The sequence below is a fragment of the Drosophila subobscura genome, chromosome J, assembly GCF_008121235.1.
Source record: "Drosophila subobscura isolate 14011-0131.10 chromosome J, UCBerk_Dsub_1.0, whole genome shotgun sequence".
NCBI classification, from domain to species: Eukaryota; Metazoa; Arthropoda; class Insecta; order Diptera; family Drosophilidae; genus Drosophila; species Drosophila subobscura.
The window spans coordinates 11,789,680-11,803,865 of NC_048532.1; the positions used below are offsets into that span (position 1 = coordinate 11,789,680).

Consider the following 14,186-nt stretch of genomic DNA (forward strand, 5'->3'; position numbering starts at 1 on the left):
CTCTCGGCTGAAAGCTAGCGTGAAAATGCGTTCACACAAGCAGCCGAAAAGCCGAAAGAAAAATCAAAGAATTTTCCACACAAGCGAGCAATTAACACAGCAACACGCCGCATGAAAACTCACTCAAAAAAAAAAAAAAACATAGGATGGGAGTCAAATGAGAGAGGGACGGGCAGGCAGGCAGCCGAATTCTATCTCAGAAAGCACACTCAGGAAAGCCGACAGCAGCCGAATGGTGAAAGCATCCGAACATCGTGGATATAGACGAAAAGACTTGCGGACCAGAGACCAAATCAACGAAATACTCTTTATTCGAACGACAACGGGATCTCTTGTTCAGTAGATCACCAGCCTTACTCCGACGTTTATTACGAATTTTTTCGGTGACTCGGTGACAACTACAAAACTGCGTGCGGTGCTGTAGAGATTTTCGCTTGGGAAAATACAAAAGTTTTATTTATATATTTATATTTTGAAAATCGCGAACAAACGCGTAACGATTGAATTAATTTAGAGGACCCCAGGATACCAGGAAAATCTGACATAGCAGAATGTCGTCATCGCAGGCTGTACGCTCTTCGAAATACTCCTACCGGGCCACATCGACCGGACCCGGTGGTGCCGATGTCAACATCGAATACATCCAGGACTTGAGCTCGCTCTCCCGCTTGGAGGTAAGAGACCACCATCAGCGGACATGAGCCATCCGGCTCAGGCCATCATCTCTAACCCCACAAAAATCAAACGAATCTCGACGAGAAATTAAAAAAAAGAAATGAAACTTAAAAAACGAAAGAATAATCGAAATGCGTGTGCGCCAAATCTTTTTAAAATAAAAACCCAAGAGAACTCTCACGAAGAAAATAATCAAGAAATACGAAAAACAAACTAAGAAAACCCGAAAAAAAATTCATCTACACTCTATATCAAATACACAGCAGTATATATACCGCAGACATCTGTATATATATGGATATCTATGTATATATCTGCACATATATCTCTGTCTCTATGTGTGTGTTAAATTCTCGCCGCGTTTTTGTGTGTGGAAATATAGAAACCCGTGTAGAAAGCAAAAATTCTAGATGTCTATATGTATCCCATATGTACCCGTACATAAATACATACATATGTATATGCATTGCTAAAAATTATGTAATGACCGAGACCACCGAGAGATATATAGAAAAAACATCGAAGAAAAATGTGTGATGAATATAAATGCCTGTGTGTTTAAGTGCTAAAAAAGAACGAAAAATAGTTTTGAAAACCGATAATTGAAATTAAAGATCACTGATCTGAATATTTATTCATAATTTTCTTGCAGGACAAGATCCGTTTGCTCCAAGATGATCTTGAAGTTGAACGTGAGTTGCGTCAAAGGGTGAGTAATACCACTGAACATGGTTTTTATATACCTAGATACATGCATACATATATTTGAACTATTTTTGGTGTTTTATCTGTTGTATGGGAGAAGTTTTTAGTCATCGTTTGTTCTGGAAAATATATTGTATAATTTATGGCTTTTTTGAAGGAATGTTTTTGCTGGTTTTTTGGAGAAACTTTTTAGTCGTGGATTGTTTTGGGAATAATGCTTTATTCATATTTAATTCTGGAAATATTATTTGGTATTGAATAAAGATAAAGGACAAACCTGTATCCTCTATATATCAATAAACTTCTGTTTGCACTAGAGATGTAGAAGAATTCCTTTCTGCTATAGGTAGATACGAAACTTCATAGAACTTTTAATAGATTAAAACTGAGAAATACGGCAGATACCCTGAACTTAGCTTATACGGGAGATAAACCTGATTGAAGGCTACTTTTCACAGGGCACAAAAAATGTCCACCTGCTTAATGGGTTTGCAAAAAACAATCTCCGAATCGCAAGCGAAATGAAAGCGCCAGGCCAAGACAATTTTTGTCCCTTTTGGTCGCTGCTCGCAAATGTCACCCTAAAAACAGCAAAAATATGTGGAAAAAGCCAAAACAAAAATAAAATCAAAATAGACAAATCGAAAAAAAGATAAAAAGTAAAAGATGCTAGAAAAAGCGGATAGAAAACGCAGCAAACAAATGCAGCAAAGCAACAAATTGTTGCATTTAGAGAGGAATCTAAGAATACCCCAGCAACCCCATAGGAGAGGAGAGTGAGTTCTTTCTGAGCGAGAAAGTAAATGATAATGATGTGCATTGAACTTCAATAGCTTTCGGGGCGGAGCAGTGATAAATGATTTTGCATTTGGTTCTGTGTTTGCATTTATCTTTGCAAACACAAAGTGGCAGCAGCAAAGAAGCCGATAGCCGAAAAGTGGGAAATTCGCATGCGGAAAAGTGCACTTCATTCCGACCGGCCTAGCCTGGCACCCAGACTCTTTTCAGTTGTTCAGTGTTCGGGTTCTGTTCCTGTTTGCCATTACAAATTTAGAAAATGCGGCCTGGTCTGGGGCGCAACCACATTAAAAGAGAGCTTCTGCTGCTGTTGCTGCCACGCTGGCGAATGGGTTGCAAAGGAATTCGCTTCATATTTTGTTGGCAATATTATTTTAATTACTTTTGCTTTATGGATTAGAGAGTGGCGCGCATCTCATCCATATATCGAGTATCTGTAGAAACACTCACAAACGAACACACGCACACACTCTCTCGCACTCATAATATGGAACAAAATGGCTAAAATTAGCGCACGACATTCAATACAGAGAAGCAAATGATTAACTTGAAGACCTGAGAAGCAAAAGCAAAAGCAACAGCAAAAATATGAACAGCCGAAAACTTGTAGATCGTAGAGAACAAAATGAAAGAAAGAAAGGAAAATAAAGTGGTCGAAAAGCCATCATCATCATCGTCCGAATCATAGAGAGGAATTTTCGCGCTCGTATCTGAAAGATCTGTGGCTATCTGTGTATCTGTATCTGCATCTGTATCTGTTTGGTGTGGTGTGCTTGTGGGAAAATTAAATAATTTTCTTGCACATTAAAAGTTTTCACACCGCCTGGCATATATTTGTTCGAAGACTCATGATTCGTATCTGTAGATAAATATGTAGATACATATGCACATGGTCGGCAAAGGCAAAGAAAAGGCAAAAACATGTATCTACAAGATACATATGGCGCAAATGGATTTACGGCTCTCGTACTTACGTGGCCTTTCTGTCAGAAACTATGTTGTGTATAGGTATTATCATAAACAGATTGTTTCAGCAAGAGAGAGAGAGATTAAATCCCGCTTCGGGGGCTGTTCGAGTTGTCTAACTTTGCAGAGAAATATAGCGAAAATCTGCCACATATACACAGACTCTGCCTAATCAATTCCTAGCTCCCATGTCTGCCAACTGACAGCTCCAAATACCAAAAGGCCTCCTCATAAAATACCATTTAATTACGATTCGCAAGAAAATTCCTAAATGAGGTCGACCCAAAGGCGAAATGCAAATATTTCGATAGCTAGAGCAGAGAGGCAGGCTGAGAGATAGAAAAATGTTTCTGTTCAACCGAAAAACTCTTCGAATGCCTTTTTGGAAATGCAATATAGATATGTATATATAGGCACACCAAAAGGCATCTCCTCCCGCTCCTCCTCCACCCACAATAGATATAAATGTATGTAGAAGCGCATCGGAGATGCATACACCTACCTCTATGGGTATGATATGAAGACTTCTTGGCACGTTGCCATTGTTATTTTAGGTGTTGCATGTGCATAATTATTTTTGACTGATTAATGTGATTTATAATTTTTATTATGGCCCGTTGGAAATTGCCATAGAGCATAGAGCGAATTTCTATCTATAAATAGGACATTTTCCAAGTTATGATATATCTATGTCCATGTCAAATGTCTAATGCAAAAATGTCTCTCTCTTTTTCGTATGTTAATCAGATCGAGCGCGAGAAAGCCGATCTCAGCGTGCAGGTCATACAGATGTCCGAGCGTCTCGAGGAGGCCGAAGGTGGTGCTGAACATCAAGTAAGTTTCTCTATATAAACATCCCATTTATCCATGAGACTGATTTTTCTTGTTTTTTGTGCAGTTTGAAGCCAACCGCAAGCGTGATGCTGAGCTTCTGAAGCTCCGTAAGCTGCTTGAGGATGTTCATCTTGAATCCGAGGAGACCACCATTCTCTTGAAGAAAAAGCACAACGAAATTATTACGGATTTCCAGGAACAGGTTGAAATCCTAACGAAAAACAAGGCTAGGTGGGCAATATCACATCTAACACTCACTCGTAAATCATTCACAGATCCTAAACATGACCTAGAAAATGAAGCCAAAAACAAAAGAAAAACATAAACATACCCCAACCCCAACCCCAACCCCAAGCAACCATCATCATGATCATCTTGGCCATTTCCATATTTATTGTTGTTGTTTTCATATGAATGATGTTGATCAAGTGGCGTCAGCTGGCATTTCTCGGACATTTCAATGTCTCTCCCGATCTCGTGCAGTAACACAACAATACACGGGCTTTGCACTAACCTTGCGCTGCCCCGCTGCCCTGCTGACCCAAAAAGAAAGCCCCTACCCACGAAGAGCGAGCCCCAGATCATAAACAATTCATCAAAATGCCATGACACGCGAAATGGGTGGGAAGGAGGGGCCACATAGCAAACATAAAATAAAGCAAACAAATAGCGAAGAAGAGTTGCATCGCTTGCAAGTTCTATTGACACAAATTCATACATAAATATGTACATGTGGCTCGGATCCATACATCCATACATATATCCACTATATACTTAGGTAGAGATTCGAGCAACTTTCGGTCCGCTCTCATATTTCCAAATCGAAGCGATTTCCAAAAATAAATATTGCCGAGACCATTTCGAAATCATTTTGCAATTCAAGGCTAGCAAAAGGTAGATACCACCGGTCACATTATAGTTCTGATCATGGGTTTTGCGTGCTCACCTTTGCCCGATCGTAAAAAATTAGTTTGGACTTGGAACCCCTAAGGTTTTACCTACTGAATATCCAACGATAATCCATTAGCCGGCATCCAACTCGTTTAAGAGATCGATCCGCAAAGGTGCGCCCCGAGTTTGCGCACGGCAAAGCTTTTGTTGTTGAAAGCTTCTTTATTTTTTTTGTTGGTGAAAACTTTTGCAACCATATGTTGCCCACACCAATACACCAACACGCCACAGTGGGGCTGTTGCTGCTGGGGCTAATATTTGTATTTCTTCTGTTTTTTTTTTTGTTTTTTGTTAAGGAATTTATTTATAGAAATTTTGAAATTTTCATCTAAATTCTTGAGCAAAGCAGAGAGGTTGCTCTTTGTTGCTCTCGTTCTCGCTCGCTCTTTCTGTCTCTGTCTCGTTTGCACCAACGCCGCAACCCAAATATGTCTTTGATTGAATCATACTACAATATAGAGGGGAGCAAATGTGTGTTGATTGTTTCTTGTTGTTGTCTCTTTCCGTCCAATTGAGTATTATGGAAATTCGATACGTTTTCTGGCTTTTTAGCTTTTCAGTGGGTGTGAGGCATATGCCACAATGGCCTGTGGCACCCAATGGCAAGTGGGGAAAAGTGGGAAAAATGTATTTGAGTTATACAAAGTACTGCGAAAAATACATGTGTAATGATTTCAGGGCATAAGGACAAACAAACAGACGGACAGACAGACACAAACATGATCTTAACCTTTAGCCTGGGTGAAGCTTTCGCATATCGTTCCGTTTTGGTTGAAATTTCGGACAGAGAGAAATGAAAGCTGCATCTGATCCGAGGAACCCAACGATAACGATATGGGAAAGCTTGCCGTATGCTGCGCTTTCTCCATCCAAGCCAAGTCAAATCAAGCCTTCGCCTTCGCCTGCGCCGCGCTATATCACAGCTTGGCCAAATCCTAAGTATCCATGCAGAAATGAGCCAAAGAACAATCATTAAACTGGAGATCTGTTTGCTTGCAGAGCCGAGAAGGACAAGTCCAAATTCCAGGCCGAAGTCTACGAGCTGCTCTCGCAAATCGAGATCTACAACAAGGAGAAGATTGTGTCGGAGAAGCACATCTCCAAGCTGGAGATCTCCATTACGGAGCTGAATGTGAAGATCGAGGAGCTGAACCGCACCGTGATCGATATCACATCGCATAAATCTCGCCTCTCGCAGGAGAACATTGAGCTGATCAAGGACGTCCAAGATCTCAAAGTGCAGCTCGACACTGTCTCGTTTTCCAAGAGCCAGGTCATCTCCCAGCTGGAGGATGCTCGCCGCCGCTTGGAAGACGAGGACCGTCGTCGCTCCATGCTCGAATCTTCTCTGCATCAGGTTGAGATCGAATTGGACTCGATTCGCAATCAACTCGAGGAAGAGTCAGAGGCGCGCATTGACTTGGAACGTCAGTTGGTCAAGGCCAATGCTGATGCCACTTCGTGGCAGAACAAGTGGAATGCCGAAGTGGCAGCCCGCGCTGAGGAGGTCGAAGAGATTCGTCGCAAGTACCAGGTGCGCATCACCGAGCTGGAGGAGCACATCGAGTCGCTCATCGTCAAGGTCAACAACTTGGAGAAGACCAAGACCCGTCTGTCCAGCGAAGTGGAGGTTCTCATCATCGATCTGGAGAAGTCCAACAGCAGCTGCCGGGAGCTCACCAAGGCCGTCAACACTCTGGAGAAGCACAACGTTGAGCTGAAGAGCCGCCTCGATGAGACCATCGTTCTGTTCGAGACCAGCCAGCGCGATCTGAAGAACAAGCAGATCGATCTGGTTCGCACCGTGCACGAGCTGGACAAGGTCAAGGACAACAACAACCAGTTGGTCCGCGAGAACAAGAAATTGGGCGGTTAGTACTTACATAAATATTCCTCCTTACTACTTGATTGCTTATTAATTTGTTTTTGTGTTGTTCCAGATGATCTGCATGAGGCCAAGGGCGCCATCAACGAACTGAACCGTCGCCTCCACGAGCTGGAGCTGGAGCTGCGTCGTCTGGAGAACGAGCGCGATGAGCTGACCGCTGCCTACAAGGAAGCCGAGGCTGTAAGTGGACCTGCCCAAAACACTACAAAGCAGAGACTAAATAGAATTTTCTCTATTTGTATATAGGGCCGCAAGGCTGAGGAGCAGCGTGGTCAGCGTTTGGCCGCCGACTTCAACCAGTACCGTCACGACGCCGAGCGTCGTCTGGCTGAGAAGGATGAGGAGGTTGAGGCTATTCGGTAAGTGACTTGTAATATATTCTATCCACTTGGAAGTGCCCAGCCCCCCAAAATGCGCACGCCTCTGTCTTCCTGTCTCAAAGCGACAGTGACAACTGTCGAAGGTCAATCACTTATTCGCAGTTTCCCCTGCCAAAGCGGAAGCCCACACAGTCCCCCAAGGCGGGGGAAATCAATCGATTGTTTTGCAATCGCTGCCAATAGCCAACAACAGATTTGATATCAAATTGACCCATTTAGCGATCAGTTCGAGTTCTATAGTCGCGCATAAAGCAACGGCATTAGTTTTCTAAGCAAAGCGCGGAGCAAGGCACGATTCGATCCTGCCACAACACACACACAGGCTCAGTACTAAGAAGTGGGTTCAATTCTCTCTCAGCTCAGAATATGGCAGAAATTTAGTTATCTATGAAATCTACCTCCCCAATTCAACAGAAAATTGCGCAGTTGCTGCCACGAGTATTACACAATCGCTTTTTGGTTGCTAATCGAAAGATCTCGTTTGTGAGATCATTTTTGGTATAAGTGGAAGTTGTAAAGTTTGGATGAGCTCCAGCAACAGGTACGTTGATATGTGAATTGGCTTCCAATTGGTGGTGGCAAGTGGCTTGGCTGTGATAAAAGACCTTTGGCTTGAGCGCACTCAGACAGAGAGATAATGAAGTGCATTTTAAGTGGCAGTTTATCTTGAAAGATATCTCTGGAACAATCTACTGATGTTCTGTGGAAAGAACTGCATAGAATGAACACATTTTGTGTGTGTTTCCAAAGTGCCAGACTTGCAGTGTGTAGTACCTTTTTCTTGGCTGTTTTCCGCCATTTAAGATGCAAGTTTCTTTGCCTATCTCAAGTCTCAAGTGTGATAATATTGCCTCTGCAGATATTGCTATTATTTCTGAGTTGCTATTATGACATTGTCTGTGAGAGCTCTGCCAAAATGAATCAATCATAGCCAAGGAATGGTGCTCGCACCAGCCACACATTGCCTGCCAACACAAACGATGATGAAGATAATGATGATGATGTTATAGTACGTGTTGTTGTCGTCATTATGCTCTCATACCTTTGGTCGATGCCAACAGCTGAACACCCGAAATGCAATCTTTTTATAGATTTCGACAAATTTGAAAATTGTATTTGCAAAAGCGACACAGAAACTGCTGCCAAAACGAAGAGGGAGCGACACCAAGAAGACAGGCGACCACAAAGCGACAGAGCAACATCCGAGCAACATTTGTAGCTTTAATTAGAGTACTCTAAGCACACACTCTCTCATACCGTCTCTCATATCCCCTATTCCGTCTCCCCCCTGAAATTATGTCGCTCGCTTTGCAGCAGCGTCCCTCACGCCTTAGGCACACGAACACCTATGAGGATAACTATGGGTACACGATGAACTTCTACCAGCCAATGCTGGACTATCTGGATGCAAAGGCCAAGGGTCTGAAGGTGGTGCAGCCCCACTTGCCGTGGGTGAGCGAGCGGGGACTGCAGCAGTACCGCGCCTCGAACACGGTGCGAAAGTATACATCCGATGAGATTTTACGCCTGTCGCGCACCTGCGCGGCCCGTGCCGATGAGATTTTGCTCAGTTTTCGGTCCAAGAAACGGACGCCGTTCAGTTTGCAGAAGCTTGTCGACGCGTCGCGTGTGGCCAAGCACATTGAACCGGACACAGTTGTTGAGAGATCGCGCCAGCGCCGTCGTCAGCGCCAGGAAGATCTCGAGGATCTGATTAAACGCGATACCTTAAAAATATTGCAGCGCATTCGCAAGATCGAGATAGATAACGAAGTTGATCAAATGTCGGACGATTTCAAGCGATCGATACGCGGCAAGTCCGCCAGCGCCATTGCCCAGGCGCTGCTCTCCGAATCGGAGCGGAACATCAAGACGGCCAAAAAGGAGGAGGAGGACTACATGTCCCAAACTTTGGTTCGTTCGAGTCGCGCCATTTCGCGCGCTCGTTCCGGCTCCCCCGTCGATGGCCAGCTGCGGGCCCATGCCCTTCACATCGAGCTGATGGACGATCGCCTGGTCGACAAGCTCGACCATCGCGTCTCCTCCTCGCTCCACAATGTGAAGCGCCAGCTCTCGACGCTCAATCAGCGCACCGTTGAGTTCTACGCGGATAGCAGGTGCGGTATAGAGGATAAGTGTTGGATATGTCGCAAGGTCGCTCGCACACATCCCAAGCTCAAGGATTATAGCTATATATACTGGAAGCACTAACCATTAGTATTCCGCCCAAAAGATAGGTTTTTTCTTTGCCTTTCCAATCCCCAGTCTATCCCATCATCATTCCCCACAGCCACACACGAAACGATTAAGTCTGTCGTTTTCAATTAAATTCTAGCCCCCAGACAATTTGAATAAATGCGAACATTTTTGAATTGTAGATTAATTTCGTATCCTCCTACCCATCCTACACATCTCTCTATTTGTCTGGTCTGCAAAACTGCACAAATTTATTTTCGTTTCTCAAGTTTTCTTTGCACCTCGATAGACCATTATTTTCCCCTCATTCTAATGTCCGTTCTTTCCCATTTGCATCGCATTGTGTCTGTTGTTTGAGTCTTGTGTGAATTATTTCTGTAAAATTATGCACAACATTTTTATCCTCATGGCTAATTGCAGAGGAATGCCAAGGGTTTTATTTATTGTCGAAATTATTATGATATATAGGAAATCAAAGCGATATCTTGGATCTATGAGTCAAAGTCAGTTCTAAGGAGTCAAAATATGGAATGTAGGAATGAAGTTATGGTTTTAAAGATCTATTCACCAAAATATCAACTTTCATTTGTAGTTTTGTAGGTCTCTATGCTTTGGTTAGCGAACTTTACAAGATTACATTTTTATCTACTAATGATATAAAATCCTATACCCAACCAATGAAAAACCCCCTGCGATCTGACCTCAAAATCGTAAAATGTTCACAACGTTTGCAATGATCATGTTTCGCACCCACAACCTCAGGTATGCCTCAGATGCCAAATTCCACAGCCGTCTGACAGGGTTTCGTCTTGTATGCGCGTAGATTGTGGCCCCGACAAACTATTGTTTGTGGTCTGTCCTTCAAAAATTCGACAAAATATAAAGAATTATTTTCATTTTGAAAGCAACGAAAATGTTGGGCACATGACAGCAACAAAATAGAGAAGAAAATGCGAAGAAAAATTAACATAAACTCAAAGCAAGCAAATATTTTTGCGTAGGCAAATAAACATTGAAGACAATGGCAGGGAAAAAAATTGAAATCTAAATGCAAAATACTCACAAACACACACAGAGACTAAATACCTTGGCAAGGCGACAGCAATGGGCACAGAGAAGATTAAGATTAAGTAACCAGAAGACTGTGAGGTCCACAGAGCTATTGCCTGAGCAATGAAAAGATGATCCAAATGATGGATCTCTGACAGTTGAGAGTGGAAGTGTGGGCGTTCGCATCGCAGACTTAAAACTAGAAGTGGTAGAGGCATATGTGGGGTTTGGGAAGAGATTTTTAATTCCATTGTTATCATGAAAAGTTCCAAAGTCCCAAAAGAAACAGATTGATCATACAAATTTCTTGTAAATGGAAGAAAATGTGGCCAAATCCAGTGGGAAAATCTGGTCAAAAACCTGTGGGAAAATATGGAGAAAATTATGGCGCAGAAAATAAAATGTAAAACAGATAAAGTTAGATGAAAGTAAGTATCAGCTTCTTGGTATAACAATATCTAGGTACTGAGGAATAAATCGATCATCTTTTGATCTGGGAAACAGATATTTCATATCTAAGGTTCTACCTTTACTAGTTCTGGTCATCTATTTACCCTCATGATTCAATTGGTAAAACAGAAACACAAACATTACTCAAAATTGGGTTGGCAACGCATCTTAAAGTCTTCAGCATCTACCTATCGCCTAAAAATAGGCGCATGATGCACCACAAAAAAAAGGAACTACTTAGAAAATAGTTTGGCATGTAAACCCAAGCTATTTGTGACAAGTTCGATGTCTTTATCAAGCGTAAAAATAATCGCAAACTCTTTGCAATGCAAATCGCCCATGCAGCAGCAGAAGCAGCAGCAAAAAGCTAAAACAATGAAACAATTTTGACAATGCCAGAGAACCTGAGTGGTTTCAGAGTGCTTGTAGTGCTGAGTGTTGGGGAAAATGCATTTTGTGGGTCAGAGCATTGGGGCCAAAAATAAAGCAAGCAAATGTGTGGCGAGTAAGCGAAACACCGGAGAGAGAAAGCGAAAGAGGCGTCATTGAGGCACGAGGTAAAGCGCATTTTGGGGGCAGCAGAAACTTACCAATTGATTGACTTCGATTCCAAAACTGTTTTGAATGTTTCATCTAACACTTTTGGTAATTTCAATAGCAAGCAGACCTCGATCGAGATCGAGCAGCTCAGTGCCCGCGTGGTTGAGGCTGAGACTCGTCTGAAGACCGAGGTGATTCGCATCAAGAAGAAGCTGCAGATCCAGATCACCGAGCTGGAGATGTCCCTGGATGTGGCCAACAAGACCAACATCGATCTCCAGAAGGTGATCAAGAAGCAGTCGCTGCAGCTGACCGAGCTCCAGGCCCACTACGAGGATGTGCAGCGCCAGCTGCAGGCCACCCTTGACCAGTATGGCATCGCCCAGCGCCGCCTGGCCGGTCTCAATGGTGAGCTGGAGGAGGCCCGCTCCCACTTGGACAGCGCCAACCGTGCCAAGCGCACCGTGGAGCTGCAGTACGAGGAGGCCAGCACTCGCATCAACGAGCTGAGCACTGCCAATGTAAACCTGGTCTCGATCAAGTCCAGGCTGGAGCAGGAGCTGACCGTGGTCGCTTCCGACTACGAGGAGGTGTCCAAGGAGCTGCGCATCAGCGACGAGCGTTACCAGAAGATCCAGGTTGAGCTGAAGCACGTTGTCGAGCAGGTGCATGAGGAGCAGGAGCGCATTGTCAAGCTTGAGACCATCAAGAAGTCTTTGGAAGTCGAAGTCAAGGTGAGCATTTGCTTCGCGATTATCCAACTGTCCATCCTCTATGTATTTTGTGTATTTAATCCCCGTAGAACTTGTCCATTCGTCTGGAAGAGGTTGAGCTGAATGCCGTTGCCGGCAGCAAGCGCATCATCAGCAAACTGGAGGCTCGCATTCGCGATCTGGAGCTGGAGCTGGAGGAGGAGAAGCGTCGCCATGCCGAGACCATCAAGATTCTGCGCAAGAAGGAGCGCACCGTCAAGGAGGTGATCGTGCAGTGCGAGGAGGACCAGAAGAACATCATTCTGCTGCAGGATGCCCTCGACAAGACCACTGCCAAGATCAACATCTACAGGCGCCAGCTGTCCGAGCAGGAGGGCGTCTCCCAGCAGAGCACCACCCGTGTGCGCCGTTTCCAGCGCGAACTGGAGGCTGCCGAGGATCGTGCCGACTGTGCCGAGTCCAACTTGAACCTGATCCGCGCCAAGCACCGCACATTCGTCACCACCTCCACCGTGCCCGGCTCCCAGGTGTACATCCAGGAGACAACAAGAACGATCACCGAATAGATCATCGATCCCACACCCGCAGTAACACCGAAAAGCAGAGAGATCATTTTTTAATTTACTCAAAACTCAATCAATCAGAGAGGAAGATCAATGAGATTTCAGGTGCGAGATTGGAGCAGAGAAATTTTGCGTGAGAAAGTTTTTTTATAATTTAAATTTTTTGCCATCCCCTCGCCGAAGAAAGCGAACAAGATCCCCCAAGCGGCAACGGCGGGGGGCATTCGTATAGGTTATACACTATAAATACAATAACACTACACATCCTATCTATATAATAATAATACTATTTTGAAGTTCATGTAATTTAATTAAAATAATGAACCTGGAAAACCCAAAAACCAAATAAAAACCAAAATCAACGAAAACTTTGGCACAGTTTTTGCAAAAGAGAGATCTAGCATTAGCGATAGAGAGAGAGAGAGAGGAACAGAGAAGAGAGTTGTTGTTGGCTTTCAACTAATAATATCAAACAATATCAATCATGATATATGGCGATGAAAATGTAGAGATGGAGAATGGAAAACCATTTAGCAAGCAGCAAACGCGCAACGAGTTACGTTACCCGAGTTACAACCGCTTCTACTATTTGTTTTAGTTCACTTTATGTTTAGTAGGTAAATTTTCTGTGTGCTCGCAACCAACCCATTTTCAATTTTACAAAACCAAAACCAAAAACCAAACAAACTGAGCAAATTTCACATTTTTTACTTTGTATCTTGCAATAAAACGAAATTTTTATTCATAATAATAACAAATAATAAACTCTACCAACAATTGATCGATTTTACTAAAGGCAGAAAGGGGGAAAGGGAACTATTAGGATTTATATAATTTTCTTTGGTCAAAGAGATAAACATAAATAGAAATTATTCTTTGAAAGTTCAGAGAATCTGAAAGTTATGTTTTTTTTCCCATGAATGCTCCTTAAGGAGGTAAAGGGCTAAACCTGAAGGTTTGGTCAAAGCAGTGCGTCTCTTAAACCTGAACGTTTGGTTCGTTTCTCTTCAAAGAATCCTGCAAGCAGTTCATGGACTTAAACCTGTAGGCTTGCTTCAAACATAGCAGCAGGTTTAGCAGAGCAACAACGCTGTAAACACCCCAAGCTGACAGCCTGCTGCCGCCCTCCTTTAACAGCCCGTTACCGCACTCCTTTAACAGCCTGTGGCAACTGCCTGCTTACAGCTGTTAGCAGTAGAAATTATAAAGCAGTTCACCACTAAGACTTGCTCCTATAATTCAACCACTAAACCTGGTCCACTAGAGCTTTGATCCCAGCAGTGCGTCGCTGAAACCTGAACGTTGGGTTCCTACAAGCAGTTCATCAACTGAAAAGCAAGAGAACTTTAGAAGTATGAGCTATTCAGCGACTTTTACGGGCATAGTTCGGAGTTTGTGATTCTGTTGTAAAAGGCATAAAGAACTTAGGAGCAGAATTCAGCCCTATAGCATGCCAAAGATGTGCCAAAGTCAAAGA

General features: G+C 43.4%; 1 protein-coding gene across 2 annotated transcripts; it reads left to right on the forward strand.

Annotated features, from left to right (window-relative positions):
- Positions 1-293: 293 nt before the first annotated feature.
- On the forward strand, positions 294-13,457 carry LOC117895869 (paramyosin, long form). 2 transcript variants are annotated; one of them, XM_034803842.1, is made up of 9 exons: positions 294-674; positions 1,328-1,384; positions 3,892-3,978; positions 4,043-4,209; positions 5,929-6,800; positions 6,870-6,997; positions 7,064-7,176; positions 11,552-12,167; positions 12,236-13,453. In XM_034803842.1, the coding sequence occupies exons 1-9, from the start codon at positions 552-554 to the stop codon at positions 12,710-12,712; spliced, it is 2,640 nt and encodes an 879-aa protein (XP_034659733.1). In that variant the 5' UTR covers positions 294-551; the 3' UTR covers positions 12,713-13,453. The 2 variants fall into 2 exon arrangements, with proteins under 2 accessions (XP_034659733.1, XP_034659734.1); XM_034803843.1 differs by lacking the exons at positions 294-674; positions 1,328-1,384; positions 3,892-3,978; ... (2 more) ...; positions 6,870-6,997; positions 7,064-7,176 and adding exons at positions 7,426-7,534; positions 7,612-7,738; positions 8,289-9,314 and having other exon boundaries at positions 12,236-13,457.
- Positions 13,458-14,186: the final 729 nt, after the last annotated feature.

Excerpts from the sequence above, each read along its gene's own strand:
- LOC117895869 (XM_034803842.1), top strand. The coding sequence starts at position 552 with ATGTCGTCATCGCAGGCTGTACGCTCTTCGAAATACTCCTACCGGGCC. Across the intron at positions 1,385-3,891 it reads AACGTGAGTTGCGTCAAAGG|ATCGAGCGCGAGAAAGCCGA; the intron begins GTGAGTAATACC and ends TATGTTAATCAG. Across the intron at positions 4,210-5,928 it reads CTAACGAAAAACAAGGCTAG|AGCCGAGAAGGACAAGTCCA; the intron begins GTGGGCAATATC and ends GTTTGCTTGCAG.